The 21,103-nt window shown below is 41.2% G+C and overlaps 1 protein-coding gene across 1 annotated transcript in view; it reads right to left on the bottom strand.

The window, feature by feature from the left end:
• Window positions 1-1,350: 1,350 nt before the first annotated feature.
• The window catches only part of LOC143300526 (RNA cytosine-C(5)-methyltransferase NSUN2-like), a 35,205-nt gene continuing 15,452 nt past the window's right edge, over window positions 1,351-21,103 (bottom strand). The window contains exons 9-22 of the mRNA XM_076614265.1: window positions 20,730-20,785; window positions 19,911-19,985; window positions 19,264-19,394; window positions 18,346-18,419; window positions 16,418-16,545; window positions 14,688-14,791; window positions 13,013-13,247; window positions 12,383-12,472; window positions 11,476-11,611; window positions 9,111-9,191; window positions 7,952-8,090; window positions 6,850-6,889; window positions 3,216-3,343; window positions 1,351-2,376 (exon numbers count right to left, since the gene is read on the bottom strand). Coding sequence (XP_076470380.1) covers window positions 2,111-2,376; window positions 3,216-3,343; window positions 6,850-6,889; window positions 7,952-8,090; window positions 9,111-9,191; window positions 11,476-11,611; window positions 12,383-12,472; window positions 13,013-13,247; window positions 14,688-14,791; window positions 16,418-16,545; window positions 18,346-18,419; window positions 19,264-19,394; window positions 19,911-19,985; window positions 20,730-20,785 — 1,683 coding nt within the window. The 3' untranslated portion in view covers window positions 1,351-2,110. The remainder of the gene's footprint in view (window positions 2,377-3,215; window positions 3,344-6,849; window positions 6,890-7,951; window positions 8,091-9,110; window positions 9,192-11,475; window positions 11,612-12,382; window positions 12,473-13,012; window positions 13,248-14,687; window positions 14,792-16,417; window positions 16,546-18,345; window positions 18,420-19,263; window positions 19,395-19,910; window positions 19,986-20,729; window positions 20,786-21,103) is intronic.

Here is a 21,103-nt window from a genome sequence, read left to right as displayed (position 1 = left end):
AGGAGACCCTGCACTGCTGCTGAGTCACTTCGGTGGTGTTCAGTGGTGCCTGTTCTGTTTTAACGTACTTAGGACACCACCTACTAAGCCCCCTACTAACGACAATAATGGCTTAGTCGCGGAGCCAGACTGAGTGAGCGTCCCTCCCAGAGTGGAGACCGCCACCACGCCCCTCAAACAATAGCCCCCCACAACATGACTGTCCTTGTTTGTTGTTTAAAACCCCTTGATTTCAGAACCAAGGTGAAATGCCATCAATGTGGCATGCATGCGTTTCAAATGCAGTTGCCGCTTCTTGTGTTCTTATCAGTGACATAACTGATTCTGCTGAACAAAAGTAATGCAGTCCATATCATTAGTCATCATCAAATGAAGAACAGTGACCAAATCCTGACCTGTAACCTCTGTAAGGCAAGTCTTTCACTGACAAGCTAACTTGTCGGCAGCCATCATAGGGTTAATGTTTAGCTTTGGCATCATTTCACGTTTTCTTTCATTCTGATAGTAATTTTTTTAAAATTCACTCTTTGCTCAGAATGATTTTTATCCCTTACTCGTTTGTCACACACACACTTCACCTTTAAATTGAAGGCCCAATTTACTGCTTTAAACTTTTTGTTTTGTGTCTAAACCTGAAAATACATTTTTTTTTTGTTTTTGCTTTGGTTCTCATTATAGGAAATTTTCTATCTAAAATTACGTTTAAATAACATACTTACCGTGACCCAACTAGTGCAGACTCCGGCAGGGGTCTGACATTCCTGTCCTGTGCAAATTACTATCCGCCTATGCGGTGAAAATGAAACTACGGCCGATAACCTCCCGGAAGTAGGTAACCTCCCCTTTGTCCCGCTGGCTAGCGCCCTCTTTTGACATTTTTTTTTTTTATTGTTGAGTTTTTGGAATGAGAGGCATTAGCAGGTGGGTTTTATTTTTGTATCTATTTTATTCTCATAAAATGTGTGTGTATGAATGTGTTTGTGAGTGTCTATTTTCTTTCTTACTTTTAAAAAATATATTTTTTATATATTTGTGTGTGTGTTTGTTAGTGTTTTTTTTTTTTTTTTTTTACATGATGAAAACAGTGTGTGTGTGTGTGTGTGTGTTTGTTTGTTTTCTTTGCATGATAAAAACATGACAAAAGATCTGCAACAACTTTAGGTTGTACTCAGCACTCAAATGTCAAAACCAAGTATGACCTGACATTAAATTCAAAACGCAACCATTGAAAACACACACACACACACACACATACACACACACCAATTTTCAGACCTGAAAAACCAATCCAAACTGAATCAAGGGATATAACGTCATTCATTTAATCACTTGCTTCACCCACCTTTTTTTTTTCTTTTTCTTTATGAACTTACTATGGATGGACACATTTTTTTTCCATGCAGTGATGAGCTAAAACAAAAAGTTAAATTTGAGACAAGTAACCACTGACTTACACATAGCAGTTTCCCTTGTGAACATCGGCAGGGTTTCCAAAAGTCTGAGTGAACAAAACTCTAGTCTTTTTTTTTTTCCAACACCCTGCATTACATTTTCTCAGAACCCAATGTAAAGAAACCCAATTAAGACACACTTACATACTTACAAGTATGCACAAACATAATAACTACAGAATGAACACAATGAGAGTGTTGGGAGAGGTGTGGGGGGTAGGGAGGGGTGTGGGGGCAGGGTGGGGTGGGGGCAGTTTGGGGTGGTGAAAGAATGGATAAGAAAAGATGTACTGTAAAATAACAGTGACAGAGAGATGGGAGACAAGTATGGACTCAACTGTTTTTTTGTTGTTGTTTTCAGTGAAAGCAAAACCAGTTCTGTCGGTCTGGTGAAAGGCATGAAAATTCCAAGACTTTACCACACCTTACATTGTCAAAGACCTTACACCTTTATTTTCATGACTTCTCCAGCCCTGGAAAACTGTCTTCCTATTTTACTCCAAGACTTTTCCAGGCTTCCATGAATCTGTGGAATCCCTGCCTTGAGAACAACCTGACCGTACAAACAAGCACCAAAGAACTGCTGTTGTTTTCTTAAGCCATCAGACCCTTTCGGTTTTGCTTCTTCCTTCTTCTTCTCCTCCTCCTCCTCCCTCCATTTATTCTACTGCCTCCTTAGCCTCCTCCTCCTCCCCTTCCTCCATACCCTCTGTCTCTTTCAGCAGTGCTTCTTCAGTTTTTATTTCTGCCTCCTCTTCTTCTTCTAACTCTTCTTTCACCAGAGTGAGCGACTTTTCTTCGTCGGCATCTTGTGTGGGAACGTTGTCGTCATTGTTGTCACCATCGGGGGCACTGGCCGAAGCAGCTGCTGCTTCTGCTGCAAGCTTTTCTTTCCGCTCTGCTTTCATCTTGGACACCTCCGCTCCTGCAAGACACAGGCCTGAATCATATTGCTTTGTTGCTGTATTGTACTGAACAATTGTGTTGTATTAAACTGCATTGTATCGCATTGTATTGTATTGCATTGTATTGTATTGCGTTGTACTGTATTGTCTTGTCTTTATTGCACTGTGTTGTGATCTGTTATGTTGTGTCATATTATATATATCATTGTATTGTGCTGTGCTGCATTACACTGGACTGGATTGGATTGGACTGAATTGTGTTGCAATGAATTATATTGCATTGCATTGCATTGTACTGTACTGTATTGTGTAGTATTTTATTGTATTGTACTGTATTATATCGACTGTGTCACTTATTGTCACAGCATTTTTTTTTCTGTATGAAAGAAAATCTCAGTTCAAATCCATCCTCAAAACACACCTGTACAAATCTGCTTTCATGGATGTCTGGTTAAGGGTGTGGTGTGGCGTGGTGTGTTTGTATGTGGTGTAGTGTGGTGTATGAGTGTTGCTGTATGTGTATGTGGTTTAGTGTGTGTGTGTGTGTTTATGCATATGACTATGTGTATGTGTGTGCGTGTGAGTGTACTGTTCACACAAACACACACAAGCACAGCGACGCACACACACTCACACACACAAACAATGATCTTCCACACACAAGGATCTCCTCCAAACACACACAATACACACACAACACTCCTCCCAACCCATTAACCCCCTACCCACCAACCTTCAGCCCTATCTACCCCCCCCCACACCCCCCCGATTCTCCCTCCCCCACCCCTCCTCCTGGCCCTCTTCCCTACCACCACTACAACACACACACACATACCACACACACACACACACTACTCACGGATCTGCTCCAAGTCCTGACCAAACAGCCGCAGGGCGTGGGCCCTCTCAAAGCGAGGCACGAAGCATCGCACGGACATCTTGCCCCTCCACCCACAGAACGCTATCTCACAGGCCGGCTCAGGTTCACTGCACACAGGAAAAACGTACAAGTTCAAAATTCTATCATGACTTTTTTCCCAAAAACTTTTCCATGCCATGTTCAGACACTTCCTCCGTGACTAACAGATTACCTGGTAACTATTTTGTCTAACACTGGGCCCACACAGGAAAAACTCACAAGCACTGCATGGACAGCTTGCCCCTCCACCCACAGAACACTATCTCAAAGGCTGGCTCGGGTTCGCTGCGCACATTTCCTCCGTGACTAACAGATTACCTGGTAACTATTTTGTCTAACACTGGGCCCACACAGGAAAAACTCACAAGCATTGCACGGACAGCTTGCCCCTCCACCCACAGAACGCTATCTCAAAGGCTGGCTCAGGTTCGCTGCGCACATTTCCTCCATGACTACAGGTTACCTGGTAACTATTTTTCCTCTCAAAGGGTCCACACAGGTAAAACTTCAGGTTGAAAATTCGATCATGACTTTTCTAAAAACTTTTCTACACCGTGTTCAGACATTTCCATTACCAAAGATTACCTGGTAACTATTTTTCCTCTCACAGGGTCCACACAGCAAGTTCAAAATTCCATCATAACTTTTTTTTTCCAAAACTTTTTTCAGTGCCATGTTCAAACATTTCCTTCATGACTAACATATTACCTGGTAACTATTTTTCCTCTCACAGGGTCCACACAGGTTTACAAGTTCAAAATTCCATCATAACTTTTTTTTTTCCAAAACTTTTTTCAATGCCATGTTCAAACATTTCCTTCATGACTAACATATTACCTGGTAACTATTTTTCCTCTCACACAGCCCACACAGGTTTACAAGTTCAAAATTTCATCAAGACTTTTCCAAAACTTTTTTCAATGCCATGTTCAGACATTTTCTTCAAGACTAACAGATTACCTGGTAACTATTTTCCCTCTCAAAGTATACATTTTTTTGTTGTTACCAAAACAACCAAATGGGAAGATGAAATTTACAAAACAAATATGCTTTTCAGGAGAGCACTGCAGAGCAGTTAGAAACACACAATAATAATAAAGTGATGCATGCCTTATGTCTTGAGTTTAACACCACAAATGCACACAACTGGTAATGTCCTCAAAGTATTTTTGATGAAATCTTTTAACTGCACATATACTGACACTGTACACTTCTGACTTGGTAATGATCCAAAACAACAAAAACACAAAAAAAGCAAAAAATAACAAAAATAACATATTCTTCATTTTGCCATTAGTGTGGGCATTTGTGGTTTTTGAATGCTTTATTTCTGATCACATGACTTTGGTTATAATTCCATGACTTTCTAGCCCTGGAAAATTATAGTTTTCAAATTCAATGAATTTCCATAACCTGTATGGACCCTGTGCACAGCACCATTAATTCTTACGGTCACTCCAGCAGTGGCCCAGTGGTACTGACTCTAACTGGGAAGCGAACGTTCGCAGGTTCAAGTTCCATATACGGACTGGGATCTATTCCAAAATTTAATTTTTTATAAAATTTATCTCTGAAATGTTTCCACTAATACAGTAAAGGTTTAAAACAAAATTCATTTTTGGAACAGGCAGACTCTCTTTGAACTCCTGTAGAAAAACAACAACAACAACAAAACCAAAGACAAAACATATACACACACACAAGCTATTTTGCTTTTGTGATGGGCGTAACAGCTGAGTGGTTAACTCACTCAGTACGGCCAGTCCTCTCTTCTCCTCTACACAGACCCCTCGGATGTCCAGTGGGTGTCTCAATGACCCAACCTTTAGCTTCCGTCATCAGAATTGTGGTATTCTTTGTCAACATTCATCTCTTCAGTGTAAGAACCTTCCGCTGGTAATATTTTGATGGTGGTTATTGGGTTAATTGTGGTATTCTTTGTCAACATTCACCTCTTCAGTGTAAGAACCTTCCGCTGGTAATATTTTGATGGTGGTTATTGGGTTGAAACGCTATTAACGTCGTCTCTTTCGCCGTTCGTATGGAGAGAGTTAAAGTGTTGGACTTTCAATCTGAGGGTCCTGGGTTCAAAACCCAGTCATGGCGCATGGTGGGTTAACTAAATGGTGGAGATTTTTCCCATCTCCCAAGTCAACAGACGTGCAGACCTGCTGGTGCCTGAACTCTCTTTGTGTGACATACATATGCAGAAGATCAAATACGCATGTTAAAGATTCCATAATCCATGTCAGTGATCGGTGGGTTTTGGAAACAGAAACACACCAGGCAATCATCCCCCTGAACACAGAGCAAGACTGCAAGGCTGCCTACATGGCTGGGGTAAAAACTGTCATACATGTAAAAGCCCACTTGTGTATACAATATATATATATATATATATATATATATATATATATATATATATGATAGTCAGTCGTGACCGACTATGACCATCAAAACAGCAGAGGAGGCAACTGATGTTCCGACTATTTGGGCTAGAATTTGATTATAGTGGAGAGTGTCTTGCCCAAGTACATCCCCACTCTCTCGGCCAAGAGGGTTTTAGGACAGTCGGCGTTGGGATGGTTCCCAAAGGCCAACCAGCCCACAAGGCTGCAGCACTAAGAGCCAGTGCAATTTTGCCTCCTAGTTTGAGAGTCATAGTCTTTCACAAAAAGACTAAGCTGTAAATGGTTTCCCATTGACTGGAGAAGCCATTGATAATACAGCTCTCACTTTACTGTTGGCCCAAATGTAAACTTACGTCAATCTGTGATATAAGCTCAGTGTTGGGCCTAATAATAATAATAATGTACATTTATGTAGCACCCTTTCTCTCTAATAGCTCAGGGCGCTTTACATGAAATAAAAATATTACAAGTTACATAAAACATTCATGACCACTCTTTCTCAGCCCCCCTCCCACTCTCCCCCTCCCACTCTACATACATCCAAAGTGAGCTGACATGGGTGGTGTTCGAGAACAAGGAAGCTGAGAGTGCTTATAGATAGGTTTTAAAATGATGAGTTTTTTGTGATGAGTGAAAAGCAGAAATAGAATCAGATGCACAGATATGATAAGGAAGGCTGTTCCAGATGTAAGGAGCAGGAAAGAAGAAAGAACGTTCACCATAGGTTCTTGTATTGACACGAAGTTTCTTCTTCTTCTTCTTCTGCGTTCACTCGTATGCACACGAGTGGGCTTTTACGTGTATGACCGTTTTTACCCCGCCATGTAGGCAGCCATACTCCATTTCGGGGGTGTGCATGCTGGGTATGTTCTTGTTTCCATAACCCACCGAACGCTGACATGGATTACAGGATCTTTAACAGGCATATTTGATCTTCTGCTTGCATATACACACGAAGGGGGTTCAGGCACTAGCAGGTCTGCACATATGCTGACCTGGGAGATTGGAAAAATCTCGCGATTCGAACCCGCGACCAACGCTTTAACCACTCGGCTATTGTGCCCGTCGACATGAAGTTTCAAAAGGTTTCATACAAGTGAGCATGGGAGTCATACAGCACAAACAAAGCAGATCTTGCTCTTCTTTTTTCCCTTCTTACTCACCTCTCTGTTGGTCGGTAAAGAAACACCACACTGCCAGGACCTGAGCACAACAAATACCACAGTTTAATTGAAAAAAAAAAAAAAAAAAAAAGAAAAAGAAAAAATATTATAAATAAGAGATGCCAAACTGAAATGGTTGCAAGTAAACAGGATCATTGCTACTTGTTTTGAATGCAATGGGGGTGTAACTGATATGCAGGTGTAAGATGCAGGAGATTCAATGATGCATTTTGTTGTTGTTGTTGTTGTTACACTGTGCATAGCAAAGCTTGTGATTTGCTCTGGAAAAGCTGTTCCATGTTCAAATGCAAAAAAAACAACAACAATCAAAAAAAAAAGTTACAAAATAATGTGATTTTTGCTATTGTAGGACTAATTCAAACTGATTTTTTGTTTGACCTTACAACATCGTTTGTCAAAATGTATATCTACATCTGTAATTCTCCAAACCTTTGTTTTCTAAAAACGGATAAAAACTTGATTAAAAATAGAGTTACACAATGGGAAGATAAATGACCATATGTCTAAGACTAAAGTCAATGTGAAATGGAATAATGATAAATCAATGCGATTTAACATAGATTTGATAGACAACAGGCTTCTTATGTGTTTATAGTGTGAAATAATGAAACACCCATCACATCAATGTGATTGCTTTGTACTGTTGTGAAGTTTACCAAGTGTACAATACAAAACTGCACTATTTTTTAATTCTGCCAATACAGAGAGTCCGTGAGGGTGGTGGGTCTGAATCCCGCTCTTACCCTTTCTCCCAAGTTTGACTGGAAAATCAAACTGAACGTCTAGTCTTTCGGATGAGGTGATAAACCGAGGTCCTGTGTGCAGCACGCACTTGCCGCACTCAAAAAGAACCCATGGCAAAGAGAGTGTTGCTATCCTCTGGCAAAATGACGTAAAAAAGAAATCCACTCTGACAGGCACACAAATATATATGAACATGCACTCAAGGCATGACAAGCGCGTTGGGTTATGCTGCTGGTCAGGCATCTGTTTAGCAGATGTGGTGTAGCGTATATATGGATGGATTTGTACGATCGCGGTGACAGCGACGCCTCAGTGATAAACTGAAACGGAAACTCACAGATGTCCCCCAGTGCTTTCTGTGTGTCCTCGTGCATCTTGTTGAGGAAGGGGTTTTCCTCCCTGAATATAGTGACGGCGTCGCCCCTGGTGACCGGCACCACTCGCTTGGTGAACATGTCCCTCAGGGACCCCAGACACTGCTCACACACACACACACAGTGACACAAACACATGGACACACAGACACATACACAGAATGAAAGATAGACACAATCACACATGGACACACACACACACACACAGTGACACAAACACATGGACACACAGACACATACACAGAATGGAAGATAGACACAATCACACATGGACACACACACACACACACACATACGCATTGACACAAATGCATGGACACACACAGACACATATGCATACACAGAATGCAAGATAGACACAATCACACATGGACACACACACATACACACACACATGGACACACACAAACATGCATATATAGAATGAAGGATAAACACACACACACACACACATGGACACACATACTCACATACACACACACACAAACACACTCACATGAACACACACACATACACATAAATTTACACACACAAACATGCGTACATAGAATGAAGGACACACACACACACACACAAACACTCACATAAACACACACACACAAATTTACACACACACGGGCATACACAAACATGCATATATATATATAGAATCAAGGACACACACACGCACACACATGGATACACACAAACACACACATACATACACACCCATGGACACACACAAACATGCATACATAGAATGAAGGTTAGACACACACACACACACACACTCACATAAACACACACAAGCATAGACACACATACATACACATAACCATACACACACATGGACACACACAAACATGCATATATAGAATGAAGGAGAGACACACAACCACCCCACACCTACACACTCACACAAAATACACCCACACATGGACGCATGCAAACATGCACACACAGAATGAAGGATAGACTAACACACACACACTCTCACATAAACACATACATACTACATACACACGGACACACTCAAACATGCATGTACACAGAATGAAGGAAACACACACACACACACACACACACAAGCACACACACTCACACATACACACACACACACGCCACACACACACATGCACCTACCTCCTGCGTGATGCGGAAGTCACAATCAGTCACTAAGGGGGAGGGACTTCGGGTGACAAACTTGACTCCCATGTTGATGAACTGCACACACACACACACATACACACGCACAGACACACACACATACACACAGAGACGCACACACACACACACACACCACCACCCCCACCACCACACATGGAAACACGTCATTCTAACATCAGTGTGACAGGAGTGGGAGCATCAACAGAATAAAACAACAACAGAAAAACAGGATAGAGGCAGCATTCATAAAGATTTTAAATCACAAAACTTTAAATAAACAAACAAACAAAAAAAAAAAAACCCAACAAAAAAAAAAAGCCAAAAAAGTTTAAACTAAACCATAGGGAACCTGAATGAAGAGCAAAGAATTTTGAACGTTGGCTTTTCATTTGTTACACAGATCGCAACATGATTTCAGTAAAAAAACATAAAACAACAACAACCACCTTTTTGGATCCAAGTTTTTAAAATTATTAATTCATTTTTGAATGTAAATGGAATACTTCACTGCTGTGTGTTTCATCACTGACAAAAACAAAGTTTTCCTTTTTGTTTCAATGCTAAAGATAGAGCCATACGGAATTCAACGTACTCTTTCCTTTCAGGGTTCAACCATCTGGAATAGTCTTCCATTTAACATCAGGCACTCCACTTTCACAGCCTCTTTCTTCTTCTTCTTCTGCGTTCGTGGGCTGCAACTCCCATGTTCACTTGTATGCACACAAGTGGGCTTTTACGTGTATGACTGTTTTTACCCCGCCATGTAGGCAGCCATACTCCGTTTTCAGGGTGTACATGCTGGGTATGTTTTTGTTTCCACAACCCACCGAACGCTGACATGGATTACAGGATCTTTAACGTGAGTATTTGATCTTCTGCTTGCATATACACACGAAGGGGGTTCAGGCACTAGCAGGTATGCACATATGTTGACCTGGGAGATCGTAAAAATCTCCATCCTTTACCCACCAGGCGCCGTCACCGTGATTCGAACCTGGGACCCTCAGATTGACAGTCCAACACTTTAACCACTCGGCTATTGCCCCCGTCACACACAGCCTCTTTCAAATGTTCTTTGAATCTCTTTGCCCATCTATTTCGACAGTCTTGATATCTTTGTTCACAACGGTTCGAAACTGGGACCTATCTGTGGTTATGTGTGTGTGTGTGTGTGTGTGCATGCGTGTGTGAGCAAGAGAGTTGGGCGAGTTGTGTCATGATGTCTGTTTGAAGTTTGTGTTAATCGATTTATTTTCTTCTTTTCTTTTTCTTTTTCAAGCGCTTTGTGCTTTATTCGAGAAAAAGTGCTGAGTATGTGTTCATTATTATTATTATCATTAAAAGCTGGGTCATTGAAAAAAAACGCTACAACATTTTCAGCACTCAGAAAAGCATCTTCTGTCATATTTTACAAATTCTTAACTTTGTATACTGAATTTCTTACGGTGGATTGTAATGATCACAGTGCCTCATTTATTATAACTGTGATGTCTTACAATTATCATGTTATAATTGCAGCAGAGGTAACCGAAGACAATATTCTGGTGTTCAACTGGCTGATAAAGATGTTGTATTATTGATAACACAACATTGTACATTGAAAATGCATTTTCAATCTGAGTGTGTAATAACATTGTGATTTGGTTGTCTGTGTGTAAGTGTTACAGGAGTGCCGATCACCATAGACAGATTACCCCTTCAGTCAAAGATTCTTTGTGCAGAAGAATTTGATTTCAGACCGAACATAATGAACGCTAACAGTCAAAAAAGAAACAAAACAAAACAAAACAAGAACACACACACATACACACAAAAAGAAGACAACATATATACACCATGTACACCATGTTACATGTCTATCTGAGTGTGTATGTGTGCATGCCTGAAATCTGACTGAATGACACCGGAAACGAATGATGAGCGCCCAGTGGCAGCTATCAGTTGGCCCTACCCAGGTAGGCAGCCTGTTGTGCAAATGACCCTGTGTTTGTAAAGCAATTAGAGCTTGGTCTTTGACCAAGGATAGGCACTATGTAAGCATCCATATCAATCAATCAGTACACTTGTTCGTGTATGGTGTATCTGATGCATGCAAATCCATATATAAATGTAAATTTTTGTTGTTGTAAATGTAACAAGCTCCCAGCCTAGCAGGTGTGAGCGTCATTTTGCATCATTATCGTCATTTTCATAAATAAGTACACCCTAAAATACTTCAAAGCAAGCAAGCAAAAAAAAAAAAAAAAAAAAAAAAAAAAAAAAAAAAACAGACAAAAAAAACCCACCCCACACTCACACAAACAACCCCCCAACCCTTTGTGGCCATGTGACCAGTACTCACACGAACTCTGCCCTCGTTGCAGGTGACGATCTGACGGATGGCCTTGTTGACAAAGTACAGTGCCCGTTTGGGCCCCTTCTCCGACCGGTACAGAAGCTGGTCGATGGGGAACCCCTCCGCAAGACCGTAGAAATCTCTGTGGCACAGTCAACTGACCCATACAGTGTAACGCTTCATGCAACGAGAAGTCACTGTTAACCGAAAAAACATCAAGTTTTTCTCAGCATTTCTGGGAATAAATCTTAAAGAGAGTATTATAATCTAAACACATACACACACACATATATATATAACGGGTGTCCCCCCAAAAGTGAACCGCTTTTTGAGAAGTATTTTCTCAGTGATAGAGAAACCGAATCCAATGAAAATGTTCACACAGTAACCTTAAGGTATCATCAACAAGCCTGCAAAATATCTAAAAGTTCGGACGCAAATTATGTGAGTATTGTCAAATTCAAAACAGCATGTCAAAAAATCCAACACCCGATATAAGGAGGCACCATGACAAAAATGACAAATATGCACACACTCAGGGCCTGACTAGAGCACTAGGTTAGTGGAGTACTGAATGCTGCCGGTCAGGCTTCTGGATAGCAGATGTGGTGTAGCATATACAGATCTGTCAAAACCCAGTGACGTCTCCTTGAGAAACTGAAACTGAAACATTCAACTATCTTCCTGGGTGTGAGATGTTGGTGACGTGTAAAAGACAGTGAGTGAAAGGGGATGAGGTGCACTCAGATTCAGAGCAATGGAAAGATAAAACATAAATACATGTACACAGAAAGCTAGAGAAACTGCAGACATGGAAGACGAAGGGGGTTGGGGGGTGGGGGGGTTCATTTCGGAAAGAAGCAGGTTTTAGGGCCAGACACATGTATAGTCAGAAAGCATCTAGGGACCTCACCTGATGGCCGGATACACAGGATCGTCTGGTTCCAGAAAGAGGAACGGATCTTCCTTGTACCCCTTCAGATCTCTCTTCTTTGGCTGAGGACTACACAGATACCAACACACAAGAGACTGAAACTCACGTTTGCACACAGGTACATACACACATGAATATTCTGCATGCATGCATCAAAACACATTCTACACACAAATACATGCTCAGTCCACACACACATACACACAATCTCACACTCAAACACACACACAATCTCACAAACACACAATCTCACACACAAACACACGAACAAACACACACACACAATCTCACAAACACACACAAGAGTGAGTTATTTGGCATCTGTCCATCATCATCATCAACAGAATCACAGTGTAAGCACCATAAAAATGTGTGTGGCACCAACCACAGTGGCAAAGTGGTTAGCATCGCAAACTGACAGATGGGAGGATGCGGGTTCGATTCCTAGCAGAGGTGAAATGAGTGGTGTGTGACAAATGCCACTGAAACATTACAGATGAGATAACGGGGTGGACGAAGAAACAAAAGAAAAACAATACAAAAATAAAAGAAAACAACAACAACAAAAACACTTTACTTTCTCTCCCTGACAGTAACCGCAACACTCACCCTTCTTCAGACTCTGCTTTACGTTTTCTGGAGTTCCCACATTCAGCAGCACCACCACCACCATCACCACTGTTCTGTGCTGATGATGACGACACAGCCATTGTCACACTGCTGCTGCCGCTGCCCTCTTCGGGTGCTGATTCTGCTGGTGGCGACGGCGGTGCGGCTGGTTGTGGCTGTGCTGATAAACTGCTGGCAGTTTGTGCTGGTGTCGTTCCTGCTTTGCTGGCCTTTTCTGTAAAGGACAAAGATCTGGTGGGTTGTTTTTTTTTTTTTTTTTTTTCAAATATCTTTTTATGATTTTTTTTGTTTTGTTTTGAGGAAGTGGGGGGTGGGGGGGTGGGGGAGAAGTTAAAGTGCGGGGGATGAGGGATGGTGTACGTGTGTGTGAGTGTGTGTGTGTGTGTGTGTGTGTGTGTGTGTGTGTGTACATGTGCGCATGTGTGCAAGCATCCTTGTGTGTGTGTGTGTGTGTGTGTGTGTGTGTGAATACAACTGAATACATGTGTCTGTCTTAGTGTGTGTATGTAGCTATGTCTTAGAGCATGTGGGCATGCATGCAGCCATCAATAAATACACTTGCAGACAGAACAACAACAACAAAAAGAAATGGCTTGCACTGCACTGAGACAAAACGCTCTCTCCCAGGGACAGAACAGCCCAAATTTCACATTGAGAAATCTGTTGTGACAAAAAAAAGCAACACAACATATTACAATAAAATATGATACAATAAAATACAATATTATATGATATGATACAGTCTAATACAGTACAATAAAACCCAACACAACAATCCAATTCAACAAAAATACAGTGCAATACAAAACAACACAAATACAATGTAATGCGATACGATACAACACAATGCAATACAACACAAATACAACACAACACAATTGCAATACAATGGAATACAATACGGACACAATGCATGTTGGGAACAAAAAATATTTTTTTGTATTCCAGATTGCTGAGAAATTGGATTTTGATTCAAGAAATCAGATTCCCGTACTTCTCTTTTTTTCCCCGGGACAAACCTGGAAAAATACAAGGGGTGCACAGGTCTGTCTGAGTGAAAGTGGGAGTTGCAGGTCATGAATTAAGAGGAAGAAGAGGGAGGAGGAGAGGAGGAGGACGAGTGCAAGGATGGAAAAGAAGACAACGAAAAAGTAGACCAAGACAAAGACAAAGACCAAGACGATGACAAAGAAGAAGACCAAAGACAAAGAAGAAGACAAAGACCAAGACAAAGATGAAGAAGACAAAGGCAAGGACAAAGAAGACAATGAAGAAGCAGAAGGAGGAGAAGAAGAAGAAGACAAAGATGAAGCAGATGAAGAAGAAGAAGAAGAAGAAGAAGAAGAAGAAGAAAAAGAAGCAGAAGAACAAGAAAAAGAAGAAGACAAAGATGAAGCAGATGAAGAAGAAGAAGAAGAAGAAAAAGAAGAAGAAAAAGAAGAAGACAACGATGAAGCAGATGAAGAAGAAGACAACGATGAAGCAGACGAAGTAAAAGAAGAAGAAGAAGAAGCAGAAGAAGAAGAAGAAGAAGCAAAAGCAGAAGAAGAAGAAAAAGAAGAAGCAGAAGAAGAAGATAACGACGAAGCAGAAGAAGAAGAAGAAGAAGAAGAAAACATAGAAGAAGAAGAAGAAGATGAAGCAGAAGACTCACCCCTCTCCAGCCGTGCCTCTCTGGACCAGGGCAGGTGGTCCACTTTCTCCAGGGCGGCCACAAAGAACCCCCCAGTGTCCTGGTGGTGTGGCAAGATCCTGTGGCTGTTGTCAGCGACCAACAAAACCACAATCATCATTGGCGTCAGTTGTTCTTCGGTAATTAATTTTTTACACAAAATCCCTAAGTTTCAGTGTCAGTGAGATGCCACAGCAAGTTGACTGATCCATATACATATGTTATGTACACACACACACACACACACACACACACAGAGAGAGAGAGAGAGAGAGAGAGAGAGAGAGAGAGAGAGAATGACAAATGTTTTATTGAGGGTAGAATGGATAAGCTGGAAGCTTCTTTACACCATGCCCTCACACACACACACAAACACACACAATAGAGAGAGACAGAGAGAGAGAGAGAGAGAGAGAGAGAGAGAGAGAGAGAGAGAGAGAGAGAGAGAGACAGACAGACAGACAGACAGACAGACAGAGAGAGGGGGAAAGAGGAGAGAGAGAGAGAGAGAGAGAGAGAGAGAGAGAGAGAGAGAGAGAGACAAACAGAGAGAAAGAGAGGGAGATAGAGGAGAGAGAGAGAGAGGGGGGAGGGAGAGGAGGAGGAGGAGAGAGAGAGAGGGAGAGAGATACAGAGACAGAGACACAGAGAGACAGAGACAACATCTGTAAAAAAAACACCAAACAACAACCACCAAACCCTGATCAGCATATCAAGCCAATGCACTTGTCAGGCCTTGAAGCCCTACCCTGTACCCCTAAAATGGGGCAGATTCAATTCCATCTTTGTTTATTCATTTCCACTGTTAACATACACTGTTCGAACTATTCATGACAACAGCCATCAACAAGGGATGCTGACACAGACCTGCTGCACTGAAATTTCATTATCAGCAGTCACAATAAAAAACAACAACATCTGTCGCCCCAAATAAAGGTGGGACTTTGTGTTGTGTGCTTACAGGGATAGTGAAAACAGAAATTATCATAATTGTGGTTTTGCCATTATTATCATAATAATCATTGCATGTTATAACTAGAATCATTATCATAATTGCTGTTTTGTCATTATTATCACAATAATCATTACCTTAATAATAATAATAATGATAATAATGAGAAGAAGAAAACAAAGAAGAAAAAGAATCATCATCATCATTATCATTATTACAATCATCATAATCATTATTATCATTATCCTCATAATTCTTGTTGCTACTGTTGTTATCATCACCATCATGTGGAGTGATGGCCTAGAGGTAACGCGTCCGCCTAGGAAGTGAGAGAATCTGAGCGCGCTGATTCGAATCACGGCTCAGCCGCCGATATTTTCTCCCCCTCCACTAGACCTTGAGTGGTGGTCTGGACGCTAGTCATTCAGATGAGACAATAAACCAAGGTCTCATGTGCAGCATGCACTTAGTGCACGTAAAAGAACCCACAGCAACAAAAGGGTTGTTCCTGGCAAAACTGTAGAAAAATCCACTTCGATAGAAAAAACAAATAAAACTGCACGCAGGAAAAAATACAAAAAAAATGCGTGGCGCTGTAGTGTAGTGACGCGCTCTCCCTGGGGAGAGCAGCCTGAATTTCACACAGAGAAATCTGTTGTGATAAAAAGAAATACAAAAAAAAACAAACCCCAAACAAAATCATCATCATCATCATTGTCGTCATGACACAAAGCCACACACACACCAGTCACCAACTCACCACAGGTGCAGGTTGAACCTCTTGGCCTCCTCAGGGGTGGGGGGGAACATGGACTTGTTGTACTGCTGCTTGAACCTCTCCGGCACACTCTCAAAGTCCGGCACCCACTGGCCCAGCTTGTTCATCAGCTGTCAGCAGATTCATTCAATCAGTCCATCGTTACGTTACGTCAGTCAGGGTTCCTGAACATGTGACCAACTTCTTCTTCTTCCTTCGTGGGCTGCAACTCCCATGTTCACTTGAATGTACACGAGTGGGCTTTTATGTGTATGACCGTTTTTTACCCCGCCATGATGGCAGCCATACTCCATTTTCGGGGCTGTGCATGCTGGGTATGTTCTTGTTTCCATAACCCATCGAATGCTCACATAGTTTACAGGATCTTTAATGTGTGAATTTGATCTGCTTGCGTATACACACGAAGGGGTTTCAGACACTAGCAGGTCTGCACATATGTTGACCTGGGAGATCAGAAAAATCTCCACCTTTTACCCACCAGGTGCCCTTACCGAGATTCGAACCCAGTACCCTCAGATTGAAAGTCCAACGCTTTAACCACTCTGTTATTGTGCCTGTTTGTGACCAGACACAATCTAAGAGCTTTTCCAGAACAGACCGAAAATTTTCCAATAGAATGTGTAGTCATGTTTGGTTATGTTATTCCCTTTTTATTTTATTTATTCAATCTTTTTTATCTTTATGTTTTCATTGTTTGTTTTATTTTGTTTAGTTTTGAGGAACTTTGAAAAGATTGTGTGAGAATGTCGTATTCAGAGGTACTGCTGGAACAAGCAGAATGTGTTCAAGCTGTGCTTGTATTAAACAAATTAATGCATCACCCCCCCTCCCTCCCTCCCTACTTGTCAATAGACCATTATAGGTAATGACAACAAATTGTCAAAGTTTCAACAACAGCAACAAAAATCCAGACGAAACACAAAGTGTGTGACTTTGTTTGTTTTCTTGTTGACATGTGTCTTTTTCCGGTGTGTGTCTTTTTCTGGTGTGTGGGTGGGCGTGTGTGTACATGTGCGTTTCACTGCTTTTCAAATCTCCTGCATCAAAAATATTTCTCACACATCATAGATACATGAAACAGTAATGCAGGCATGAAAACAGCTAAACAGCTGTGTGAGGTTCCGTTAAGCACTGTACATATTTCAGGGGGTGGGGGTGTGTGTTGGGGGTGGGGTGGGGGGGGAGATATTTTTTCTTCATCTTCTGTGTTTGTAGGCTGCAATTCCTACATTCACATGTATGTACAAGCAGGTTTTACGTGTATGACCATTTTTACCCCACCATGCATGCAAGCATACTCCCTTTTCAAGGGTATGCATGCTGGGTATGTGTGTGCTTTTGTTTGTTTGTTTTTTTCTCCATAACCCACAGAACTGACACAAATCAATATTTGATCTTCTGCATGCATATACAAAACAAAGGAGGTTCAGGCACTAGCAGGTCTGCACCTTTCTTGACCTGGGAGATCGGAAAAATCTCCACCCTTAACCCAGCACGTGCCATGACCAGGAGATTCAAACGCAGGAACCCTAGATTGAAAGTTCAATGCTTTTACCACTTGGCTCTTGCTCCTGTAATTCAGTTAACTCTCTCCATACGAACGGCGAAAGAGACGACGTTAACAGCGTTTCACCCCAGTTACCATCATCAAAATATTGCAAGCGGAAGACTTTTATACTGAAGGGGTGAATGTTGACAAAGAATACCACAATTCTGACGGCGGAAGCTAAAGGTTGGGTCATTGAGACACCCAGTGGACATCCGAGGGGTCTGTGTAGAGGAGAAGAGAGGACTGGCCGTACTGAGTGAGTTAATAAGCATATAAAAGAAAAAAAAAAAAAAAAAAAAAGAAAAGGAAAAGAAAAAGAAAAAAAAGAAAAAAAGAAAAAAAAGAAAAGAAATCCACCCACCTTCCACTGGCTGAGTCCTGGCACAGTCTTGAAGCCAGGAAGGTAGGAAGAGATGTCCACCAGCTTCATGGTGCCTGTGGAATGAAACACCCCCTCCCTGTGTCAATGCATCTTTGATTCATTTGTTTGTTTATCCATTTATTTGTTTATCTATCTATCTATTCATTTCTTAATCTGTTTATGCATTCATTCATCTATTAGATATTTAGTTATTTATTTGGTTATGCATTTGTTTATTTTGTTTGTATTTATTTGTTTGTTTATTTACTTATTCATATATCTATTTATTTGTCTATCTATTCATCTGTAAATTCATTCCTTCATTCATTCATTTATATGTCTATTTATCTACTTATTTATGTATTATTGTTGCTTACAGCCAAGCCGGATCAGATTGTGGAAAGTATTTATTTATTCATATTTTTATAATTCACATTTCACATTTGCGCAGCATCTTGGCAACGACTACCAAACAGACAGACAGATGGACAGACAGATAGAACAGCTCTAATAACCAACAACTGACCTTCACATTTACGCAGCATCTCGGCAATGACTTCCAGAGAGATAGATAATTAGACAGACAGATAGATAGACAGACAGAACAGCTCAAACAGTCAACAAACGAACTTCAATCTACGCAGCATCTTGGCAATGACTACGGGATAGATAGAAAGATAGATAGACAATTAGATAGATAGAGCAGCTCCAACAACCAACCAACCTTCACATTTGCGCAGCATCTCGGCGATGACTACGGAACAGATAGACAGAGACACAACAGCTCCAACAGCCAACAACCGACCTTCCCATTTACGCAGCATCTTGGCAATGACTACAGAATAGACAGATAGGCAGACAGACGGATAGAACAGCTCCAACAGACAGACAGAACAGCTCCAACAACCAACAACCGACCTTCACATTTACGCAGCATCTCTGCGATGACCGCCTCATCCTCCACAGGCTGCATGGAGCAGGTGGAGTACACCAGGCGGCCCCCCACCTCCAGCAGCTCCACCCCACGCTTCAGGATCTTCAGCTGCAGCCTGTGTTGTGCCAAGTAAAGAATAATAATCCACACTCCACAACACTTCAGAACTGCCTACAACTGATAGGGATACATCCGCTAAAATGGAGTATGGCTGCCTCCATGGCAGGGTAAAAACACAGATGCAGGAACAACTTTTTGTTCTTTCTAAATAAAAAAACCCCCAAACAAACCCAACAACTTCATTCTCCCTCCTCCCTCATTAACAACAACAAAAAAACCAGTATATAAAACACATATCTTCATTTCTAGTACTACCATGGTTTACACCCATGGGAAGGGCCTAAACCACGCCCAGTTACTCCTTTCTTCATTTTCCCAAACATCCAGGCACTGTGTGTCTTCATTCTGAAATGCTCTTTTGTTTGTTTATTTTGTTGTATGTTGGTGTGAATGAGATTGTGCATGCATATTTTCTTTCTATGTGTCTACTGTACTACGAAGAAATGTCATAGAAATAATAATAAGAATGATAAAATCATGCCCAGCAGACAGAAAAGTGTTCTGAACGTACCCATGCAATGAGTTTCCCATAGCAGGATGCCACTTTTTCCAGATGTCAATGTTCTTTCTCATTGTGCCATCTCCGCTGAAACAGGAAGAAAAAAGTTTGCTTCCGGCACACTCAAACTGCAGATACTACTCTTAATAATAAGCAAAGACTTCACGGCTCACATGTGATTCCTGCTGTTCAATAACAACAAAACTGGTAACATTGGCAGTGGAAGAGGGTCGGTGTGGAGAGAAACGAGTGTCTATGAAACCAAAAGCTGTGTGCTGGACAATGGAAAATTCTTAAACAGCCCACACTGATCTGCATTTGACTGATTCATGATCATAATAAAGGAAATAAACAATGCTATAAAATATAATTTTATTCAGACCACATTAACCATTCTTCATCAGTTCAAATGCAATCAAGTCTTAATGGTTCGAAACAAATTTGTTCTAAATTGAGCTTGTTTGTGTGTGAACATGAATAGTTGTGTGTGTGTGTGTCACTGTGTGTTTGTATGTGTGTGTGTGCATATGTATGTGTGTTTACATGCACATGCATGAATATGTGTGTGTCTGTACACACGCATTATCATGTGTGTGTACTGTCTGTGCACATGCATTATTGTGTATGTGCACCCATATGCATGGTTGTATCTCTGTGTGTGTGCATGTATGATGGTGTGTGTATGTATCCTATGTGTGTATGCACATGCAAATGACTGTGTGTGTGTGTGTTCGTGAGCTTATGCACACATGATTGTGCATGTGTGTTTGCGTGTGTGCACCTGCATGATGAACACAAGCACATATCGCCTTGTTGTGGGTGCCCACTGACCTGCATGGCACATCAGCCAGAACTCTGTCAAACAGCATGTGTTCTTGTTTGTCCTCCTGCAATACAGGTACAACAAATAATCAAACACATGTACAAGTAATAATCATCTCACCCACACCCATGCTTGTTTGAGCACACACACACACACACACACACACACACACACACACACATACATACATATATATATATATATATATATATATATATGCATGATCTCATACGCACACGCATATACATGCACAAGCTCGAAACACACACACACACACACATTCACTCACCTGTAATTACTGATTTAAAAAAAAAAATTTCTTTAATTTTGTCATACATATCATTATCAAGGAAATTTGCTCCACAGTTCTATGAGACCCCCT

Source organism: Babylonia areolata, chromosome 26 (assembly GCF_041734735.1).
Source record: "Babylonia areolata isolate BAREFJ2019XMU chromosome 26, ASM4173473v1, whole genome shotgun sequence".
NCBI classification, from domain to species: Eukaryota; Metazoa; Mollusca; class Gastropoda; order Neogastropoda; family Buccinidae; genus Babylonia; species Babylonia areolata.
This window is presented reverse-complemented; position numbering and strand designations above follow the sequence as displayed.